The sequence below is a fragment of the Podarcis liolepis genome (assembly GCF_965112155.1).
Source record: "Podarcis liolepis genome assembly, chromosome: 8".
Taxonomy (NCBI): domain Eukaryota; kingdom Metazoa; phylum Chordata; class Lepidosauria; order Squamata; family Lacertidae; genus Podarcis; species Podarcis liolepis.
The window spans coordinates 9,054,069-9,078,136 of record NC_139560.1 but is presented as its reverse complement, the minus strand read 5'-3'; the positions used below and the strand labels follow the sequence as shown (position 1 = coordinate 9,078,136).

Here is a 24,068-nt window from a genome sequence, read left to right as displayed (position 1 = left end):
TTCCTTCCTTCCTTCCTTCCTTCCTTCCTTCCTGGTATTCCTGAATGAATTGCTACTTTGAGCATTATATTTGTGTTTATTACATTTATATATAACCCTTTTCTTCCAAGGAGCTAAAGGTGGTGCACATGGTTCTGTTCTTCACCATGTCATCCTTACAACAACCCTTTGAAGTAGGTTAGGTTGAGAGATGGTGACTGGCCCAGTGTCACCCAATGAGCTTCCTGGCTGAGTGGGGATTTGAACCCTGCAGTCTCCCAGGTCGTAGTCCACCACTCTAACCACTACACCACACTGGCTCTCAGGAGATGGCTTCTGGTCCCATCAGCTGATTGATGGCGAGAACAATCCTTTCAGAAGTCTCTGTGTAAGTAGATTGAATGCAAACCACTTGCAGACAGAAGTCAAAGGGCTGGTTCTCCACACTCATAAGACGATTGATAGTCCTTGTAAGTGGTTTACATTCAGACTGTGAATTTTCTTCAGACTCCTTAGGACATGAGCAGTAATCCAGTTAGGTCAAAAGGCAGGCAGTGCCGGCTTAGTACTGAGGTTTCATAAATAGGGAGTTAAGCCTGAGTTAAGCCTGACATGAGGGAACTGGTCCTTCAGATACTGTTGGACCCCCAACTCCCATCTCCCATGAATTTTGACTATGCTGAGTTCAGCAGATATGTATTAGTCCAATAATTTCAGGAGGGTCATTCCTGAGAAGTTATCCCCAGCATGAGTTACGCATTTCTTCATCTCTCCTTACAGGAATCGACTCAGACTTAACAGGCCTCTGTTTCCTAAGCTGCCATTGCTGCATATCAGTAACAAATAAATTAAACTGAGCTGCAGCCAATTCCAGAGGTGCATCTAGTTCAGCCCAGCCCAAATATCAGCCACGCAATATTCACAAACAACTGCAGAGGTCTAGAAGGGTAGCAACTGATGAGGCGTATGTCTGTTGTTTTCTTGAAATATTCCCGCTTTCACAGAAAAGCCAGGAAACTGGGGTGGAGTGGGATGAGAAAAGAAGTTGCTACTATTGAAATTTCGTCAACTGGGCATAAAGAGTTGAAGGATAACAGTAACTACTCTTTTGGAATCCTTCCATTTGTCTTAAAAATCTATTTAATAGACAAACAAACAATCTGCCGAAAGGGGTGCTTCCTGAGTTTCTACTTTTCTGCCTGCTTCTGGATGTGGATCTTCACGGCTTTTTTCAATGCTGTTCGTCTCCTGATACCCACAAAGGTCCTGTTTTTCGTTTCTGGGACATACCGGAAGATATAAAAAATTGTGGCTACAGAGATAGGCCAGAAAAGAAGGAAAATGAAGGGTCCAATATATGCCTAGAGATGAAAGAAAAGGAGAGGGGAGGAAAGAATCAGAATCTTTTTATTCACCTGTTGTACAAATATTCTCCTTGACTTTCTCCCACAAAGAGATCAAGACCAGTCATCCTCTTACCCTTGCTGCCATATTTGCGCCAGATGGCAGTTCAGGATGAGGGGTAGATTGTGAAGCTCCTGTCATTTCTGCCCCATATTGGCCTGCCTCAGTTTTGCTTCATGCTGTCTTGCACATTGAGGGTTGGGACCTTCCTGCTGCTACCACTTGTCCCAGAACCTTGCCAGTCCACCCAAAAACCTAGCTAAGTCTTTCTTGCCTTGGAAGGTACTATTGGTCTTGTGGGTGGGGGAGGAGACTATGCAGAGTCCTCCCTACTGTTGTGCTGCTCCCTAATTATTGAATGACCTCTATCCTTATGACCAGGGCTGGCCCATGACATTCTGGCACCTGAGGCGAACCACAGAACAGCATACACATCCCACTGGGGAAGAAGGGGCAAGATCTGTATCAGGAACAGGGTTGTGGTGAAATAAAGATCTACATCAGGAAACCAGCAGCACCTCCTTTTTGCCAAGAGGTCAGTGTAGAGGTGGCATGGTGTGTGGCGGGGCCCAGATCCAGTCTCCAAGCTGTGCATGCTACAGCTGTTGCTGCCACCATACCTCTGTTGTAAGGAATAATGACTGGTGTCTCTCTTCCTTGTGGCGAGAGAAAACCAATCACAGTTATGAACACATAACACTGCCTTCTACAGAGACAGACTACTTGTCCATCTAACTTGCTATTGTCTATGCTGCCTGGAGGCAGCTCTACAGCTTCTCAGACAGAGATATTTTGAGGACTTCCGTGGAGGTGTCTGACGTTCATTCTGGGACCTTCTGCATGCAAACCATGTGCTCTGTCAGTGAGATGTGGGTTATCACCTGAGAGCAAGAGTGATTTGCCCAAAGACATGGGTTGCTCATGGGCTTCATGACCAACTGGGCATTTGAACCCCAAGTCTACCTACTAAATGTAGAAGTCGTGGCCACCTAGAAGTTGTAGGGTTCCAACTCCCATAATCCCTAGCAAGAATGGCGATTATGCAGAGATGTTAGAATTTACAACCCATCAACATCTAGAAGGGCAAAGTGTCCCCATCAATACACCGAACCCAGCTGACAAACGTATGCTGCATATTTCTGAAACAATCTAACATTCAGCTTTAAGAAAACACACTGACTGGGTTGGGGAAGGGGAAGGAATAATGGCAGATAAATCAAAATTACTCTAAAGACTTGTGGGTTTGGAGGGGGACAATAATGGTGTGGGAAGGGGTTGAGCTTAGTTTAGTGACTGAAAAGATGCACTCTTTATCAAACTGACATTCAAAATCACTCACCTCCGCATAAATGGTTGTCATGTCTGCAAAATAGCTCGTTAACCAATGCACTATTCCTGCGATCACAAGGGCTGATGACCGAGATGACTGAAGAAACAACTCCATCACAATTACAGTTGGAACAGGACCTAAGTAGAGAGAAATGATTCAGAAATTAAATACCATCTTTTCACCTTTTGGGGGGAGTATCTATTGTATTCATATCTTTTGCATCATCTAAAGAGCACAGAACATCATCTGAGCACTTACCTGTTCCTAAGCCTTCTCCAAAGATGAACAAGAGGTCAGCAACTGAGCTGAAATACACCATTTCTGGGAAGGTGTCCTGTTGAAGAAAGTAGGGTAGTATTTCCATTACATACTGGGGGTCATTTATACCTGGATTTCATGTGTCCATATTTAGGCAACATTTTCCACATGTAAAAGGTAAAGGACCCCTGACAGTTAAGTCCAGTCGTGAAGGACTCTGGGGTTGTGCCGCTCATCTCGCTTCACTGGCTGAGGGAGCTGATGTTTGTCCGCAGACAGTTTTTCCGAGTCATGTGGCCAGCATGACTAAGTCGCTTCTGGAGAAACCAGAGCAGCACACAGAAACGCTGTTTACCTTCCCACCAGAGTGGTACCTATTTATCTACTTGAACTTTGACGTGCTTTTGAACTGCTAGGTTCGCAAGAGCTGGGACCGAACAACAGGAGCTCACTCTGTCGCGGGGATTCGAACCGCCAACCTTCCGATCAGCAAGCCCTAGGCTTAGTGGTTTAGACCACAGCACCACCCATGTCTGAACATGTAGTCCCTCTCAAACAGCTCCTATTCTGCATGTTCCTCCCTGTAAATTCAAATTTCACAAATCCAAGGATAATAATAATAATAATAATAATAATAATAATTTATTATTTATACCCCGCCCATCTGGCTGAGTTTCCCCAGCCACTCTGGGTGGCTCCCAATCAGTGTTAAAAACAGTACAGCGTTACATATTAAAAACTTCCCTGAACAGGGCTGCCTTAAGATGTCTTCTGAATGTCAGGTAATTATTTAGCTCTTTGACATCTGATGGGAGGGCATTCCACAGGGCGGGCGCCACTACCGAGAAGGCCCTCTGTCTGGTTCCCTATAGCCTCACTTCTCGCAATGAGGGAACCGCCAGAAGGCCCTCGGCGCTGGATCTCAGTGTCCGGGCTGAACGATGGGGGTGGAGACGCTCCTTCAGGTATACAGGACCGAGGCCGTTTAGGGCTTTAAAGGTCAGCACCAACACTTTGACTTGTGCTCGGAAACGTACTGGGAGCCAATGCAGATCTCTCAGAACCGGTGTTATGTGGTCCTGGCGGCCACTCCCAGTCACCAGTCTAGCTGCCGCATTCTGGATTAATTGCAGTTTCCGGGTCACCTTCAAAGGTAGCCCCACGTAGAGTGCATTGCAGTAGTCCAAGCGTGAGATAACTAGAGCATGCACCACTCTGGCGAGACAGTTTGCGGGCAGGTAGGGTCTTAGCTTGCATACCAGGTGGAGCTGGTAGACAGCTGCCCTGGACACAGAGTTAACCTGCGCCTCCATGGACAGCTGTGAGTCCAAAATGACTCCCAGGATGCGACCTGGTCCTTCAGGGGCACAGTTACCCCATTCAAGACCAGGGAATCCCCCACACCAACCCGCTCCCTGTCCCCCCAAAACAGTACTTCTGTCTTGTCAGGATTCAACCTCAATCTGTTAGCCGCCATCCATCCTCCAACCACCTCCAGGCACTCACACAGGACCTTCAACGCCTTCACTGGTTCTGATTTAAAGGAGAGGTAGAGCTGGGTGTCATCTGCATACTGATGAACACCCAGTCCAACCCCCCTGATGATCTCTCCCAGCGGCTTCATAGAGATATTAAAAAGCATGGGGGAGAGGACAGAACCCTGAGGCACCCCACAAGTGAGAGCCCAGGGGTCTGAACACTCATCCCCCACCACCACTTTCTGGACACGGCCCAGGAGGAAGGAGCGGAACCACTGTATGACAGTGCCCCCAGCTCCCAGCCCCTGTAGACGGTCCAGAAGGATGTTATGGTCGATGGTGTCAAAGGCTGCTGAGAGATCCAGCAGAACTAGGAAACAGCTTTCACCTTTGTCCCTAGCCCGCCGGAGATCATCAACCAGCGCGACCAAGGCAGTTTCAGTCCCATGGTGAGGCCTGAATCCCGATTGGAAGGGATCCAATTGGTCCGTTTCCTCCAGGCGTGCTTGGAGTTGTTCAGCAACCACCCGCTCAATCACCTTGCCCAAGAATGGCAGATTTGAGACTGGGCGATAGTTGGCCATTGTGGCCGCATCTAAAGATGTTTTTTAAAGAAGCGGTTTAATGACCGCCTCTTTCAGCGGGTCTGGGAAGGCTCCCTCACGGAGGGAAGCATTCACCACCCCACGAAGCCCATCACCCAGTCCTTCCCGGCTAGCTTTTATAAGCCAGGTTGGGCAAGGATCAAGGAGACAAGTGGTTGGTTTCACTCGTCCAAGCAGCCTGTCCACATCCTCGGAGGTAACAGATTGGAATTGATCCCATGCAACAGGACCAGACAGAACTCTAGCACTCTCCCGCCCTGGCCCTGCTCCCATGGTGGAGTCTACCTCCTTCTGAATCTGAGTGATTTTATCTGCAAAAAACTTTGCAAAAGCATTGCAGGAGATCATGGGGTCCCTACCAGGCCCCGGTGGTACAGGTGGTTCCGATAGATTGCGAACCACCTGAAAAAGTCTCCTGCTGCTGTTTTCTGCAGATGCAATGGAGGCGGCGAAGAAGGCCCTCTTCGCCGTCGCCATTGCCACTTGGTAGGCTCGACGTTGAGCTCTAGCCCGTGTCCGGTCTGATTCAGAATGAGTTTTCTGTCACCGGCGCTCTAGCCGTCTCAACGATAATCCAAATAAAAATAAAAATAATCCAAATAAAAATAAAAAATACAACTCCATTCAAGGCAAAAGACACATCACCTCACTTTTTTCCCAGTGGGATGAAGTATCCTTTTTGGCTACTCCCATTTCCACACACCCTACCTCCCCATAACACCAATTCTGTGTGGGTAGCAGTGGCACCTATTTTTATGATCTCTGCTGTTTTGTTTCCCATTTTTATTTTTATTTTAATCAGATTTGTGCAATTCAGGAACTGAAAAATGATGAATTCTCCAGATCTCCCTGCTTCATCCCCCCCCCCCTTTTACCATTGATTATAATAATCTTCCTGTTTTGGAGCTGAAAATGCCTATCTTTTGGGGATTGAACGTAAAATGAAGTATGCCATAGAAGTTTGCAATGAATTGGGGATGTGTGGATATGCGCTCTCTGTGCTATTGTGACAGATGCAATTTCTTTGAAAATGCTCATTGTCATCTTAGCTGATTCCTGCATGTATGCCCAGTTTGTGAAAAATCAACACATTCTTAAAAAAGCAACCTGGAAGACAGGACTAAGACAAAAGGAAATGCCGGCTGGTACTAATGGGACCGAGTGGATTTTTTCTTCGATTCCAACTGCAAATGTACATGTGTGTGTAGGAAACATGGATTCAAACAGAGGAAACATGGATTCCACGTGAGATTAGGCTCAAATGTGGATGAACTCCTAATGTCAGGTGTCCTTCATGTAGCTCAGGGGCAATCAATGTGGCATCCTCCAGATGTTGCTGGATCATAATTCACATCATCCCTGATCATTAACCATGCTGGTTGAGGCTGATGCAAACTGGAATCCAACATCTGGAGTATAGGAACTCTTGATACATCCCATATTTGCAACTGCCACCTCTTAAAAAATATTTCATTTATTTGCTTTTCTGATAACATTCCACATCAATAAAGCAGAAGCAAAAATGATACAAAAAAGAAATATAGTTCCTTTCAAAGATTTTAAATAATCGACAAAAAAATCAGAAAACATTCATTGACTTCCTATCTTCTCTTTCCATGGTTCTTTTAACCCTTCTTTTCCTCGTGTTTCTTTAGTTCACCCTGTCTATCACAACCGCTTTTATATTCTTTAATTATTTCTTACTCTGTTGAAAATTTTACCATCCTGCTAGGTAAAATGTTTGCTCATAATACTTTCCCATATATTATGTAAATAGTATCTGGTCTTCTTTACATCTTTCATCGTTTTGGTTTCTTATTCCAGTGGTTATCCCTGCTAACTCCACATATTCTAACAGTTTAATATGCAGTGGCATAGTGTGGGGGATGCAGGGGGGGCCAGCCGCACCGGGTGCAACATCGGGGGGGGGCGCTCACACTCTCAGCTCTCTGCCCCTACCTGGCTCACTCTCTCTCTCTCACTGTAGTGCTGGCTGTGCGAATCCGATTCGAGCCGCCGGGTCGCCGCCCACTGTGGAGGGGGGGTGCCAGGCATGCGGTGAGGAGAGAGAGCGAGGGACTATCTGGGGGAGGGACAGTGCAGCGGCCGCCCAGCGCAGCGCTGAGTACGGGAGAGAACCACACCAGACCAGACCAGGCAGCAGCAAGAAGAAGCTGGCAGCGGCGGCAGGTTAGGGGTTAGGGGGCGCAAATTACTTGCCTTGCCCCGGGTGCTGACAACCCATGCTACGCCACTGTTAATATGCCAGACTACTTTCATTGGCACTTTATCATTTTTCAGTTTTTGTGCTAATAATATGCGGGCAGCCGTTGTGGCATACAGAAACATCTTTCTTTCTTTATTGGAAACTTCTGTTGTTATTAGCCCCAGCAGTAGTGCTTCTGGGTTTTTAACAAAAGGTTTTTTAAAATCATTTCCCAATAATTTTAAATTATGCTGCATAACCACCACATGTGGTAGAAGGTTCCTTCTGTTGTTTTATACTTCCAACAGTTACCTTTTATTGATTTTGACATTTTTGCTAATCTGTTGGTTGTCAGATACCACCTATGCTATATCTTCATAATTTTTTCTATTAAGCAATTACCATCTCTTATTCCTGGCCCAAAGAACTGATGGCCCAAAGAGTGAAGATCTCTTTGAGAGCTCTTGCCTTGGAGTGGAACACCCACCTGACTTTCACAGGGAAGATCAAAAAATGGAAAATATTTCAAGAAAATAAATGTTCTGTCACATCTACTGCCTACTTGCCCAGTACTTTGGAGCTCTTACAGAGGAAGGAACAGAGGCAAAGAGCAGAACCCTTAGTCATTCTCAGTTCCAAATGCCACCAATCACAAACCTGTAGTTCCAGGCTCAGGGTTAACAGAACACAGGAAATGATACTCATTCCAAAGCCAATGAGAAGCATCAACCTGTGCCCCTTGGAATCAGTGAGATAGGCCTAAAGAGTATAAAGAGAAAGAAAAAGATCTTCTTAGCTACAAGCTAGTTAGCTTATGCCTTTACCTGTACAGTTGGCAGAAAGCACTATTAAAGATAAAATTAAAAGCATATATACAAACAAGTCATGCTGAAGAAATCCTAGCTTGGCTTCTCTCCCTGCTAATGACACTTTTGGATTTCTTTGAGAGTGTCAGTATAAGAAAGCATAAACGATGCATACTGGGGCAATTCTCCCCACTAAAATCTCCCCACTACACGGTGGGCAGCTCAAGGAAAATGTTGTCCCCAGTACATGGCAGCTGTAAAAAAAAGTGAATTCTCTGTAAGGGATCAACAGGGAGGAGACTGAAGATAAAACTCCTGAATAATGCCATTTGACAAAATTTTCACAACAACAATATCACAGCATTGGAAAAGGTGTAGAAGAGTCCAGCCATGATTATAAGGTCAAAAAGTTCAGTTGCTTAAAGTATGGTGCTGATAACAGCAAGGTTGCAGGTTTGATCCCCATATGGGACAACTGCATATTTCTGCATTGCAGGGAGTTGGACTAGACTCAGGATCCTTTCCAATGCTGTGATTCTATGAAGTAACTCCCCGGTTTGGAAAGAGTTGAACATTGGGGCAAGAGATTCGTTGGGGGGGGGGGAGCAAAGCAAGGGGGCACATGGTAGAGGTGTACAGAGATATCTTAGCTAGCAGTCTTTAGGTGACAACTGCATCCCAGGCTCATGAGGTAACAACTGCATCCCAAGCTTAGGTAACAACTGCATCCCAGGCTCAGCTTAGGATCCATTGGATCCCCTGGCCTCAGTTATCCAACCCCAGCTCAGCCAATGATATAAGTTGGCAGAACTGGGGGCAGTGTAAGTTCCAAAAAAGGGGATATTCTGGGTGTGTGGCAGGGATGGGACCAGAGAGTGATGACTTAAGCACATTCAGCCCAGTCACGTGACCTGGCAATGTGGCGTAGGGTGCTATTTTAAAGGCTTGTTTAACAACAACAACAGCAACAGCAGCAGCAGCAGCAACAACAACAACAACAACAACAACAACAACAGCAACAACATTTTATTATTTATACCCCACCCATATGACTGAGTTTCCCCAGCCACTCTGGGCAGCTCACAGCACATATCAGAGCATACTAAAACATCAAACATTGAAAACTTCCCAATACAGGGAAGCCTTCAGATGTCTTCTAAAAGTCAGTTGTTTGTTTCCTTGACATCTGAATGGAGGGTGTTCCACAGAAAGGGTGACTCTACTGAGAAGGCCCTCTGCCTCGTTCCCTGTAACCTCACTTCTCACAGTGAGGGAGCCAGTGGAAGAACCTTGGAAGAGGATCTCAATGTCTGGACTGAACGATGGGGGAGGAGACGCTCCTTCGGGTTTACTGGGCTGAGGTCATTTAGGGCTTTAAAGGTCAGTGCCAACACTTTGAATTGTGCTCAGAAATGCAATGGGAGCCAATGAAGATTCTTTAGAACCTGTGTTATATGGTCCCAGTGACCACTCTCAGTAACCAGTCTAGCTGCTGTATTCTGGATTAGTTGTTTGTTTCTGGGTCACCTTCAAAGGTAGCCCCACGTAGAGCGCATTGCAGTTTCCCCTCTGCCATGGTTAAGCAGAGCAGCAGCAACCCTAAAATTGGATGTCATGTACCTTGACACCATGTAAATGTACACTGGCTTGCTCTACACCAGCTTCTTCTGTATAGGATTGCTCCCTTCTGCTTTCTCAAAGGATCTTGGGAACTGCAGTTCTATGATAAAAGGATGTGAGTTTTCTTTTCTATCTCAAGTGAAGAAAAAATAATAACATCAATCATATTAAAACAAATTTGAAAAGGGATTTTTCTTTTAAAAAATAATAATAATAACCTGCTTCAGTCAATTTGCAGTTTCCATGAACCGCATTTAAATCTATGTTCTCTTACAAAGAAGAATGAGGGAACCTTCATAGACCTACAATTCCCATGATTTATTGAGGGCGGAGGGAGCTGTTGCACCATAAATAGCCATGGAAGGGATGTAAACAGTCGCAGCAAAGACCAGTCCTTTTAAGAAGACTGATTTTCAAGAATTAGAAAGCAAGAGAATAAAAATCTGGGGAGGCTTACCGTAAATGCAGTTGCACAGCAATAAAAAGCAATTCCGCCTATAACAGTCAGCTGGATGCTATCTATTTCTACTCCCATAGCCAGGTAGATTCTTTTTGAGTAATAGTATGCCTGAAATCAGACCAACACAATGGAAAGCCTTGAGTGACTGGAAGAAACAACTGGTGGTCACCTAAGGTTATTAGAAATTGAAGACTCCACTTTGGGCTAATGTGAGAAACAGGATGTTGAACTCAGTGTTCTGATTCTGCAATGTTCTTTCTCTCTCTCTTTTTGGACTGAACCTTGTATGTCAGCTGCTCTACTTCCAGGTTCCTTGCGACCCAGTGTGGTGTAGTGGTTAGAGTGGTTAGACTAGAACCTGGGAGACAAGGGTTCAAATCCCCACTTGCCCATGAAGCTCACTGGGTGATCTTGGGACAGTCAATGCCTTCACAAAGATACAGGGAAATACTGAGCACAATTTATCATTTATATGGGGCAGGACTTACTTGCCCCCTTCCCATTTTTTTTATTGACACCCATGTTTCCAGGAGAACATGACCATTCATGATGGAAGAGACAGCCAGATGTTTTGGAACAAATCCACCCATTATTCCACACATTATTGTTGATGACTGCTTTGGTTATATTTATTGTTATGTATTATTATAAAATGGGTGAGTGAGTGAGTGATTCCTAATCATTAGCCATGCTGGCTGGAGGTGATGGGAACTGGGGTCCAACAACATTGGCTGGGCCACAGATTTCACAGTAGGGTGGGTTGGATAGTCCCAGCCCCTGGAATAGAATCCGGAGAACAAAACAGCTCCCTTGGTGAAAAGATCTAGGGCATTCCTCGAGACAAAAAGTGATAACTGGTGCCTCTGAACTTGGTTTGAAATGGACCCTCATTTTACCAGGCTCACCCTCCTAACATCTTAGGATCTTGCTTTCCTTACTGAATTGAGGGCATTGAGGTGTTCTCCACCAATCAAGGCAACTATGGGGAACACTTCTCGTCGTAGGCTTGGGGTCCTCAGCAGTTTTAGAGGAGTCATATTCTTTTCTTGCTTCTCAGTGATGTCCTCCAGCTTCAGCTCTTGAATCTCATCCTCCACATCATCCCTTTCTCTTAGCTTCTTCAGTGCTGGATTAGAAAGGATTAGACGTCAAAGGAGGAAAATTCCCCAGCAGCATACAAATCACTATGGCTAACCTGACCCAACAACCAGCCCTCCTCCCTAACAAACAAGCCACACTGCAGTCAGCTGAATGCAGCCAACCAAGCTCGGGACCCCCTAATCTCTCAGGTTAACAATAAAATGAAATACATAAACAAAGGACCTACCCACATGATGCTGACACAAACCTACTAAACTAAAAATAAGCAATAGAACAAAAGAACAATAACACATCTCTCTCCCCCTCCCTTTTCCCCAAATGCAAGATGTCTATGACAAAAGTGTCTCTCACTATATGTAAAAGAACTGTGAAAAAGACTATGCATTGAAATTGGAGGCAATAGATATATGTTTGCCTCTTTATCTGTTTTGTAATATAAAAAACTTGAATAAAAATTAAAGTACATGGCTAGGCATAAGCTAAGACATTGTCTGAATGCCTGCCAGGGCCCCTTGGCTCTCATTTTGAAGAACTGGGTGGGCACAGTCATTTGAATAGTTCTTGTTCCAAGTGATGGACAAACAAGAAGGCACTTCAACAAGTAGGCTGAGTCTGTTTGTTGCAGTGCATCTGACAGTGTGTCCTTGGACACTGGGCCTGAATCTGTATGGCCGGCTCACTGTCCAACTCAAGTTTTGTGTATCTCTGGTTTCTGGAGCAATCTGTCCCTCCTCCGCTAGGATGTCCAACACCAGTGGAGTACAAATGTCTCCAAGCAGACTGCTTCCCAGCAACAGACACAGAGAGCAGATCCCATTCCTCCTCTCCCTGCCACAACATCTCCATGTGGTTCATGGCAATGGGTTGTAGTTTAAATCCTATTCAGAGTAAACCTATTGAAATCAATGTACCTGGGTTAGTCATGTTTATTTACTTCATTGGATCTGTTCTGAGTAGGAATAGTATTGGGTTCCACCTCACGTGTATCTGCTTTGTTACAGAATGGTTGTTGAAAACTCTATATTAAGAAGATTAATAGAAACTGTACAATTCAGAATATTTTACCTTGTCTTGCACTCACTACATCCTTCCTCTGGATGAAAAGATACCTAGGACTTTCAGGAAGGTAGGGCAGCACAAAACTCTGAAGTACTGGCATGATTACAGGAAAGGTTGCCAGAATTGGGTGACCTAAGCAAGGAGATAGTGTGGTGATAATGCGGGGGAGAACTGTGCTGGAACATTTTATATGCTGTAAGCCAAAATATTAATTCTTTTGAATTACCTCGTGGGGCCCCAAGAAGTTGCTGAAGAGCAAGTATCTCAAACAACAGATAACCGAGAGAAGAAAACAGATGGTGCATCATGGTTATGCCTCCCCTCAGGCTTTTAGGGGAAATCTCAAGAAGATACAGAGGGACAACACCGAAGATTATTCCTGGTTCGATGATAAATTAAAGCACAATTCACAATGAGTGTGTGGCATAATGTGCAGAAATGTATAAACAAGTGTATGATTTCAAGGGATACTTCACAATATGCACATGATGTGATGTGCAGAAATGCATAGGCATGTCTGCATGGCACAGCGAGTCACATTTTTGCTGCATAAGATGCACCTGACCATAAGACGCACCTATTTTTTAGAGGGGGAATGCAAGGGGAAAAAATTCTTTAAAGAGAGCACTGAGCAGAGCCTGTAGGCATCCCAGGCTCTGCTCGGCGCTTCCTTTCACGAGCCGCGTGGAGCGTGTGTGCGGCGCTTGCAAGCTTTTCCCCAAGGAGGGAGGAGGGCAGCCCATCACTGACGGGCTGCCCTTCTCCCTCCTCAGGGAAAAGCCCCCAAGAGCCACGCTGCACAGTGATCCCTCTCGTTGTTCTGGCTTCTGGGATAGCAGCGCAGACTGCATTCGCTGCATAAGACGCACACACATTTCCCCTTACTTTTTAGGAGAGAAAAGTGCATCTTATAGAGCGAAAAATACAGTAGGTAGATTCCTGTGATGTCATGATGTCCCCTGTGGGCTTCTGCAAAATGCCATTCTGTCCTTCACAACTTGTATGCATGGCCAGTGGGTCAAACTGCAAGGTGAGATGGCATTTGACACCATAGATATGAAGATTTTGCCCACTTGTAAGCAAAATTGAGCACAGAAAGTCAGGGTCCTGAATAAACACAGAAAGGTGTTCTCAGCTGCTGCCTCTCAACTTTGAAAATTTCTTTCCCATGCTCCTTGCCAAAGCCAGAGCATTTGACACCATAAATATGATGATACATTTAAGCCAGCTCCACTGAACACGCTCAGCGCAGTTGGCAGAAGGGCCAAAGGAAGAAGAAGACCAAAGACTGAAGATCATGGATGGAGCCCTGTCTCATTGGACTGGTTGCCAAAACCCTGAAATGGGTTCAACCTTCCTGCAGGAGGCTGGAACGGACATACAGTATGCCCAATGCCTGAGCCAAAGTTCCACCTACATCTGTAGCCAATAAAGTTGTGGCCATTTTTAAACTAGATCATTGTCTGAGTTCATCTTATCACTCCTTAATAAACAACTATATGACATCTAGAAGACATCTGAAGGCAGCCCTTTTTAGGGAAGTTTTTAATGACTGATGTTTTAATGTATTTTTAACCTTCTGTTGGAAGCCGCCCAGAGTGTCTGGGGAAACCCACCCAGATAGATTGGGTAGAAATAACCACCTTGCAACGGGCCTTCTTTTTCTTTTCTTTTTTTAAAAAAGCAAGATGTTGAATCCAGGACCCTGACTCACCTGAACATATTCCACTATAGAAGAAGGTGAAGAGGATGCCTCCATAGAATCTAAACTTGCGCGAAAAAAGCAATACCACAGAAGAGGTAATGCATAAAAAGTTAGTTATCACTAACGCACCTTTCCTGTAAAGACAGTAAAAGGAGATTGGGGGTGCGATACCAGGGAATGTAAAGTACAATCAAAAGACCAGACAATTGAGAAAAACTATGGAATTGTAATACAGTCAATAATGTTTGGGCAATAATTTCTTTTCGTTTTGCTAGTTTTGAAAACAGACAAAAAGTACCCAAGGCACTGAAGTTCCCACTGCCAAGCCTGGTAAAATTGCCCAGGAACCCTCCCCGCCCCCACCTACAGATTTCAGGAGACATTGCTCAAAGTTTATATATAACTGGAGGGTGTCTTCCCACCTTCTTAAAAACAAAGTTTCATTACCTGACTAATGGTCATCAAATAGGATTTGAGGCACCTCATTAGATCATACTCTTTCTTTCCCTGCCACATCCCTCTCTGAAATGGCTAGTAATAGGGGAAGGTGATCTGACATCACTTAATTTCCCTCCTGAGTTTCCCTTTACATGTGGTTGAATGTCCTGGGCACGGGGAATGAAACCAGCAATATTGATGACATTGTATCTTTTATTTGATGTTACGGGGGGGGGGGCATGTAGGTCAGCAGCACCACCACCACCATGACAATCATAGAATCATAGAATTGCAGAGTTTGAAGGGACCCCGAAGTCATCTAGTCCAACCCCCTGCAAAGCAGGAAAGCAGGACTAGTGTAGTTTACCTGTCACGTGTTTATTTTTATACCTGCCATATCTCTCCACCAACCAGCCAACAACAAGGGCCCCAGCAATGTTTCCAAAGAACATGAACGTCATTTCAGTTGCGACCAGGCTTATCTCAGAAATTTCGACCTGCACCTCAGTATATCCTGTTAAGTTAAAAAACTCCCGAATGTCCTGTGAGAGAAACACATAACGTTCAGGATTAGGACCCCTCTAACAGATTACGTGACAGGAAAAGCTAAGAGCACCAGAGCTGTAGGAAACCCTCAAGAGCACGGCCAGTCAGCCAAGCCCACATTCCCAGCACGTTCACACTCTTGTCTCAGCAACATCTATGCTGACTTAGTTCTGTCCACAGAATGGGAGATGGAAGAATCCCGAAGGACAAGCTCTAAGGGGAGCTAGTTTTATCTTGTATGTTTACAGGTATGCCCTGAGATCTACAAATGAAGGGAAGTATACTACTACTAATAATAATAATAATTATGATAATGGGGCGGGTGGGTGTGGGGGATTCCTTGGTCCTGAATGGGGTAACTGTGCCCCTAAAGGACCAGGTGTGTAGCCTGGGAGTCATTTTGGACTCACAGCTGTCCATGGAGGTGCAGGTTAATTCTGTGTCCATGGTGGCTGTCTACCAACTCCACCTGGTATGCACGCTAAGACCCTACCTGCCCGCGGACTGTCTCGCCAGAGTGGTTCGTGCTCTAGCTATCTCCCGCTTGGACTACTGCAATGCATTCTACGTGGGGCTACCTTTGAAGGTGACCCGGAAACTGCAATTAATCCAGAATGCAGCAGCTAGACTGGTAACTAGGAGTGGCCGCCGGGGCCACATAACACCGGACCTGAGAGATCTGCATTGGCTCCCAGTACGCTTCCGAGCACAAGTCAAAGTGTTGGTGCTGACCTTTAAAGCCCTAAATGGCCTTGGTCCTGAAGGAGAATCTGAAGGAGAATCTCCACCCCCATCGTACAGGCCAGACACTGAGATACAGGGCCGAGGGCCTTCTGGCGGTTCCCTCATTGCGAGAAGTGAGGTTACAGGGAACCAGCGGGCCTTCTCGGTAGTGGCGCCCACCCTGTGGAACACCCTCCCTTCAGATGTCAAGGAAATAAGCAGCTATCCTATCTTTAAAAGACATCTGAAGGCAGCCTTGTTCAGGGAAGTTTTTAATATTTAATGCTGTACTGTTTTTAACATTTGATTGGGAGCCGCCCAGAGTGGCTGGGGAAGCTCAGCCAGATGGGTGGGGTATAAATAATAAATTATTATTATTATTATTATTATTATTATTATTATTATTATGCTCTGCAGTCCTTGTTTGTTCATTTATTCAGAAACATCCTGCTCCTGATGCGGGTTGCATTCATAACTTGACCATAATGGTCCCTCAATTTTTTATACAGAATATTTTTTTTAAGGCTCAGACTAAAAATCGACGTAGCTTACAAATTATAGGTCGCCTACCACACAGGCGAATCCAGTGGTGGTGGTTTGAATTACAGTGGAGCAGTTGGAAGGGATATGGGGTGAAATGGAATGGAAGCCGTGCATTTTCACTGTGCATCCATGTACGTGAAGATTCGCATGCATGTGCAGCCGGGGCCAGATGAAACCCCCACCCTAGTCAGAGATTGAGGTCTTCTAGAGCAGGGGTCGGGACCTTTATCATCCCATAAGATGCATCCTGCAATAAGCAGCCTTTCAGGGGCCGCATTCTGGCAGTCAGATTTTATCATGCTTTGTGTTAAAGTTTCATTTGATTGCTCTAAGAGAAGAAGAAGAGGAGGAGGAGGAGGAGGAGGAGGAGGAGGAGGAGGAGGAGTAGTAGTAGTAGTAGTTTGGATTTGATATCCTGCCTTTCACTCCCCTTCAGGAGTCTCAAAGCGGCTAACATTCTCCTTTCCCTTCCTCCCCCACAACAAACACTCTGTGAGGTGAGTGGGGCTGAGAGACTTCAAAGAAGTGTGACTGGCCCAAGGTCACCCAGCAGCTGCATGTGGAAGAGCGGAGACGCGAACCCGGTTCCCCAGATTACGAGACTACCGCTCTTAACCACTACACCACACTGGCTCTCAGTGTGATTATCCATTCTAGCAAGCAAGGAGGTATTGCAACAGTTCCAGCCTGGCAAAAGGAAATGTGAGGCAGGACTGATGAGAGGATTCACCTAGTGACTTCCCAAGGGCCAGAGAGAAAGAGGTTTTGGTGGCATGAAGTTCCCATCTTGTTGAGCTCATATATACCCATGAAGCTTTAGAAAAGATCAATACCCACCCTCTCTCTGCAAAAACAAATTTATGGTCAAGTAACAGAGTAAACCCCTTCATGAATCACTGGCTTGTCATGGTGAAGGGGCTTGAATAACTCAGAGAAGCTATGAACTATGCTGTGCAGGGCCACCCAAGACGGACAGGTCATAGCCGAGAGTTTAGACTAAATGTGATCCACCTGGAGAAGGAACTGGCAATCCACTCCAGTATTTTGACAAGAAAGCTCCAAGGACATAAAAAAGGAGAAGCTTTGAGAAGAAAGTGAGAGTTTCCAAGGCATACTCTGGTTCATGGGGTCATGGAGAGTTGAACGACTATGACAACTAAACAACAACAAAAACAGAGTAAAAGTGTGCATAAAATGAATCCACTATTAAATGTAACAGTCAAAAAATGGATTATATTAAGGAGAAATTGCTTGCACAAATCTATACAGTAGTCAAAACGTAAGACAAAAAATGAGAAAGATTATTAGAAAAAATATTAAAGAGTTTTCTTTTCACACAAAAAATCAGCATCTCTCTGCAGAAAGGTGGGAGACTAAATCTAAGATTGGGAAAATGAGAAACTCTTGAAACTGAAACTGGAAGATCCTTTCACCCCGACCATCAAATTACCCTGGACAAAATGTGGCCCTCAACAGCGCAAAAAAAGCCCCCAGCCCTACTGTAAACCCTGTATTAAAAAGCCATCTCCACTGCATGCCACCTTACCATAGATGAAGAGAAGAGTACCCCCATACTGAAACCGTCATGATGTGATAGGAGGCAGGAAGCCAATGAAACCCAAATAAGCATCTTTGACAAGTCCTACAGAAAGGAGCAGCATATACTGTGAGGAGAATGTACAGGTCAAAATACATGTGGACAGCTTCTGACATAGAACAGGGGTCAGCAAACCTTTTCAGCAGGAGGCCGGTCCACTGTCCCTCAGACTTTGTGGGAGGCTGGACTATATTTTTTTGGGTGGGGGGGATGAACCAATTCCTATGCCCCACAAATAACCCAGAGATGCATTTTAAATGAAATCACACATTCTACTCATGTAAAAACACCAGGCAGGCCCCACAAATAACCCAGAGATGCATTTTAAATAAAAGGACACATTCTACTTGTGTAACAACACGCTGATTCCCGGACCATCCACGGTCCGGATTTAGAAGGCGATTGGGCCAGATCCGGCCCCTGGGCCTTAGTTTGCCTACCCATGATATAGAAGTTCTATAAGCTTGTGGGTGTACTTTCTGCGCCATTGGGTTTTCTCATTGTGTGGATCCCATGTTTCAGATGTCAACACTCCGTGTGGACAGCAGGAGCACAGGGATAGATGTAGCACTGGGGGAAGAGGCAGAGAGCTACTCCCTGATGCACCTGGGATTGTCCTACAACTATTTAACAACACATGAATAGGGCTAGTGTCTACCACACTGTTCCTCTGCATCCTGACACTGAGAGCACATTGTTTCTGGCATCTTTCTGGAAGCACCCAAGTCACAATTGGCATATTACTAGTTTATTTCTCATGTTTCTCCCCACTTGGACCATCAAGGTCCATTGCAACTCCCATCACGTCCCCAGGAAGCATGGATGTTCCTGGAAATATTCCTAAATACACTGTAAATACTGGAAATATGACATCCAGATTCCAAAAGGGACCACATTTAGTTGGAAATGAGAAGCCACATGTTCTTTGTCTCCACCCCATCTTACCCTACCCACTTGTTCAAATTTTTCAAATTTCTCAATTTGTCTTCTCTGTTTCTCGATCTGCAAAAATTGCTACCTGGAATCGATTTATATTCAATTAGCAACATTTTTTAAAGGGCTTCCCATGTTCACTCAAGCTCCAAAATACTGGGAAATTGAAACTGTTCAGGTTCACACCCTGAGCAGATGTGTGGTCTGTGCAATATGGATCTGGTATGGCGTCCTACCTTTTGGTTAGTTCAAGCTTCACCACTACCTTGGAGCTGGGTGACTTTGTACAACAGAGCCGATACAACAGAAGCTGCCAATACAACTCTGCTGCCAACCAAAACCATCCATAGAGATAGAGCTGAACGTGATCATCATCCAGTCCAACCCCCTGCTTGGGGGGTAAGATAGGCACAGGTGAAAGACTGGAATGAGGCAGATGTTTATTAAGGGAAAAGGCTTCTCTTTGTTGGCACTTTGCTGATCAAATTCTCTCCCCAGCTATCCCAGGACCCACTCTGATGTTTGCTCAGCATGCAGTAAATCCCCCCCCCCACACACACCCTGCCACAGCTGTTAGCTGTACATCTATTCTGCTGCTCTGTTGTTTATTGGTTATGACATTCCTACGAAATCGCTTAGCTCAGGATTTTGATTTTGTAAATTATAACTTACATAATGGAGGTTAACATGGAAACATATTAAATAACACATTGCATTACATTGCATGAATAAAATGATGATATGAATTGATTACTATTAATAGTAATACATAGGTATAATGCTATTATACCGTAATATACTGTCTTATCAGTTCTTTGTTATACTATATCAACATATTAAATAATCATAGAAATGTAATATATAAATTGCCTTGGATCCATGCATAGAGAAAGCACAATGAAAGCTGTTCATTGGTACTACAGTACTACAATATTCTAAGAACGACAAATTCTGAACCGAAGCTGGATGAGTTGAGGTTGGTTTAAATTGAATGAATGAGTGATTGAATGAATGAATGAATGCATTCTGGGGGTATGGTGAGGGCAGGACCAGAATGGGGAGACTTTGTATGGCTCTTAAGCCCATTCAGCTAACATCAAGTTATTGTTTGCACCCTTAGAACGACAAATTCTGCATCAAACCCAAAGTACTATGGGTACCTTTTGGAAGTCTGGAAAAGATTTATGCATCAACTTAGATTCCCCATAAACCTCATTGTTTGGACAAAGTCCTCCAAGCTCACCCGTCTCCTTAATGCTGCATTGACGAGCTTCTTATTTTTAATCATGTTTTCTTCTGTAGCAGTCAGAAAATAAGGCTCACCTGTTGGGGAACAAGATAGTGTTTCCGATTTGCTCCAAGCACTAGATTGATACAGCAGGAGTAATTATGACACGTGTTGGATGCATTAGGATAACTGATGGACCTTCCTTGCTCTGCCTGGTGAATGTGCTGGTAAAGCTTGTGACATTAGCTTAGAGGAAGTTGGACTATGGAAAATAATCAAGTAAATGCTTGGTTTTTACTTGATCTTTGATGGGGTTTCTTCTTCTTCACACTAGCTGCTTAAATTTTAACACTACTTTGCAATATTGTTTGCACTTCTAATTAAAAGCTAAAAGTTGCATTTCCTTTGGCTGAAGATCTTTTGATAAAGCTTATTGTTGCATAGTAGTTGAAGGCTCACAGGAGTACAGCCATGCAGATCCGAGTAGATTGAGCATTGCTGCCTGACTTTTTGAATTCTCCTTGGGGATACAGGGAAGGATCTGCCATGATGAATTAGTATTAATATTATTCATTTATTAAATTTGTATTTCACGACTTCATAGATTATCAGAGCACAACTGGCCATCACCATATCATTGGCAGCTAGATAATCATGGCAGGGAACCATGTTAGTCCTCTTGCACTGACCCTTTTAATATTTGCTGAAAATCCTGAAGGATCTAGTACAGGAGCTATTGAGCCCAGTGCCATTAATTGTATAAATAACCACAGAACTGGCTACAGATGGAATCTGTCTATAGGCAGCCTCCCCACCTGGCTGTGAGGAGTATTAAGCAGATTAGTGTTTGATGAGTAGGCAAGAGTTTACAAACTTACAGTAGCTTTCTCTTAATTGTGAGGAGAGAGGAACTGAGCCAAGTCTTCCTTTATATTGGAACAAAGCATTCAGAACTATGGCAGTGTGGTGAGAGCCAATCAGAGGATGGATGTCTGAAGGTTCCAGGAAGCTGTTGACAGTTGAGATGATGAAATATCTCTGCTTGCAGTGGAGAATGGTTTAGGGTTGCATTCTGACGATAAATTAATGTGGGTTATTTGGTGGGACAATAGGTCTAGAATACCAAATCTGGGAAATGATTGAGCTATGAATCTGGAAGTCCTCATCTGGCATGCATGATTGCATAGGTGGCCCTAGACAGACTACATCCTGTCTCCACCTCCAAGATGGATTTAATCATAGTGACCTACCTTCCAGAGTGGTACTGAGGACCGCAATATGATGTCCTGGAAGGGATGGTAAATTGCTTTTTTACAAATGCTACATCTCATGTAGCTTCCAATGTTTCACGTTTCATAATAGGGAGCTGTTTTTTGGGAACATGTCAGTTCTCATGCTGGATATCCATGTTCTAACCACTGCCTTTCCCTGCCAATCCTGTCCTTCTCAACTGGAGGCTCTTTTACCAGCTAGCATATTGTGCAACTCTATATTAGCCACTCCTCAATTGATAGGGCTGGCCCAATACGTTTTGACATCTGAAGTGAACCACAAAATCCACCACCTCTTCCCCAGCTAGGAAGAAGGGGTGGGTGAAGAACTACATCAGGAACAAGAGGACTATCTATCTATCTATCTATCTATCTATCTATCATCTATTGCGGTCCATAGACCCATAAAACAGTTTCAAAACAAGATACAGTTAAGACAACCAAACAACAGGCGAAAGAGACTGAGGTAGTGATATGTCTAGAGCATGATGGTCTCTGTTTCTTGCGACCTCTGAAAGAAACTTTGCCATGGTCACTGCAATATCATTTGACCTATCCTTCAGAAGGTATTTAATATGGGAGGCTTCAGATTCCCCCCACAAATTTGCTAGTAAGGGTTTGACCAGTTGATCCCTTGCTCGCTCATACTGCCCACAATGCAGTAGGATATGGTTTATGCAGTCAACATCATGAGAACATAAACAAAGCCTATTCTGATAGGGGATGCCGCTCAGTCTACCATTTAGAACTTCCAATGGAAATACATTTAATCTAGCTTTGGTAAATAAACGCTGATAGGTGGGTACGGACAAATTCCTAAGATATGAGGCCAACTGGAAGTCATGCCCTTATTGGATTCCAGCTGCAATCGGGCCACAGATTACATTGGATCTGGATCGCAGGTCGCTATGTGAGATGTCCCAAAGCTTTTGCCTCAGGGATACAAGGGTGGTGGCGTAGCCCAGTTGATACAAAAGGGATGGTGACAATCCAATTGAGGTGGCTTTTCTGGCCATAGTTTTCAGCCATGGACTGATAAACTAAGACAGGACTCAGCAAACTTTTTCAGCAGGGGGCTGGTCCACTGTTCGTCAGATCTTGGGGGGGGGGGGGACGACTATATTGGGTGTGTGTGAATGAATTTTTATGCCCCACAAATAACCCAGAGATGCATTTTAAATAAAAGGACACATTCTACTCATGTAAAAGCATACTGATTCCTGGACTATCCGCGGGCTGGACTTACAAGGCGATTCGGCCGGATCCGGCCCCCGGGTCTTAGTTTGCCTACCCATGAACTACGTAAGTGGAGGATAAAGATCGGCATCGGAAGCTGCTCCTCCGGTGGGTCATGCCACATGAGGAGGTTGCCTTACCTTGCCTGATGGGTGGAATGGCCCTGTCCATTGATATGGAAGGCAAGATTATGCTTTAAAAACAATTGGGGGAGGGGGGAGAATCATCTTAAAATATGTGCTATTTAACCTTTCAACTTTTGATGATTATATTTTTATAAACAAAACAATTTGCTACCAAGTGAGTGGAATGCAAGCCATAATCTAATTTTCATTACAACTCTCTATTCTCTGCAGCCATACTTCTGAATTAGAACATGTTCCTTTCCTAGGAATATTCTTTCCAATATATGCAACTTTCATAATAAATTTGTTGTAAATCAGCAATAGATAGATAGAGATAGAGATAGAGATAGAGATAGAGATAGAGATAGAGATAGAGATAGAGATAGAGATAGAGATAGAGATAGAGATAGAGATAGAGATAGAGATAGAGATAGAGATAGAGATAGAGATAGAGATAGAGATAGAGATATGGTACCCTTAGGTAAGAACACTGACAATTTGTGGACAAATGGGCCCAGAGTTTTTGTTTGTTTGTTGTGCTAGACACCTTTGAGATGAAATGGATTTGGCAGCTGATTTACAGACCTCCAGTCAGCAATGGCTGCACCCCTGTAGCTATTCTCTGGAATTCTGGCAAGATTCATTGCCATCAAAAGGGAAAAACTTGCTTGCAAATTTCTTCACCTGTTTTTTGTTTTTGTTTTTAAATGTTTCTACCTTGAAATCTAAATGTAAGGGTGTCCAAGACAAGAGTCGCTGGACCTATTGGTTTAAAACCAGTATATAATTGTTACCATGTCTGAATAGTTTGTTCACTTCTCTTAGAAAGCCATTTTTAGGAACTTCCAAATAGTAAAACAAAAACAAAAACAGAAAATGCAAGTGATCCCCAAACCATACTGGTTACCCTTGTGGGAAAATTGATGCAGGTATCTTTCTGAAATTTTGCTTTTAGAAGCAAAATTTAGTACCCTTAATAAACAAATTGTATATATGGTTTGTCCCTAGGTATTAGTTAAGTACATAATAGTTAAGAGCATAAAATAAGAAATTATAAGCCTCTGCATTAGATTTTTATTCACATTTCATACATTCATATAGATACCATTTTCCTGTAACACGGAAGCACAAAAAGTACATTGCAGTCAAAACCAAGTGCTGAGAGCACATTTTGTACTTTAAAAAGAGGGGCAGAAGATACCTGATGGAACATTTCATGGTTAGGAAAGTTGCAATGTACTGTTTCAAGGCTTCGTGATTGAATAAAATTAAAGAAAACAGGATGAAGTGTTGAAGATCTTTTTGTAAAAAAGCCACACCTGTTTTATAATCTTTTATCAGTCTAGGAATTAGAAATGTTATTAGCCAATTATACAACCTTTGCTTGCTACCATCCCTTGAATAATCAGTGCAAACC

General features: G+C 44.0%; 1 protein-coding gene across 6 annotated transcripts; it reads right to left on the bottom strand.

The window, feature by feature from the left end:
• Positions 1-1,101: 1,101 nt before the first annotated feature.
• On the bottom strand, positions 1,102-21,003 carry LOC310713088 (solute carrier family 2, facilitated glucose transporter member 5-like). Of its 6 annotated transcripts, none has more exons than XM_083516829.1 (13): positions 20,898-21,003; positions 20,035-20,114; positions 17,808-17,903; positions 14,840-14,991; positions 14,021-14,145; positions 12,533-12,685; positions 12,313-12,438; positions 11,085-11,272; positions 10,144-10,254; positions 7,918-8,019; positions 2,972-3,047; positions 2,723-2,850; positions 1,102-1,340 (listed from the first exon to the last, which is right to left on the bottom strand). In XM_083516829.1, the coding sequence occupies exons 2-13, from the start codon at positions 20,077-20,079 to the stop codon at positions 1,167-1,169; spliced, it is 1,476 nt and encodes a 491-aa protein (XP_083372955.1). In that variant the 5' UTR covers positions 20,080-20,114; positions 20,898-21,003; the 3' UTR covers positions 1,102-1,166. The 6 variants fall into 6 exon arrangements, with proteins under 6 accessions (XP_083372955.1, XP_083372954.1, XP_083372959.1 ...); XM_083516828.1 differs by having other exon boundaries at positions 20,835-20,914; XM_083516833.1 differs by having other exon boundaries at positions 14,021-14,070; positions 20,835-20,914.
• Positions 21,004-24,068: the final 3,065 nt, after the last annotated feature.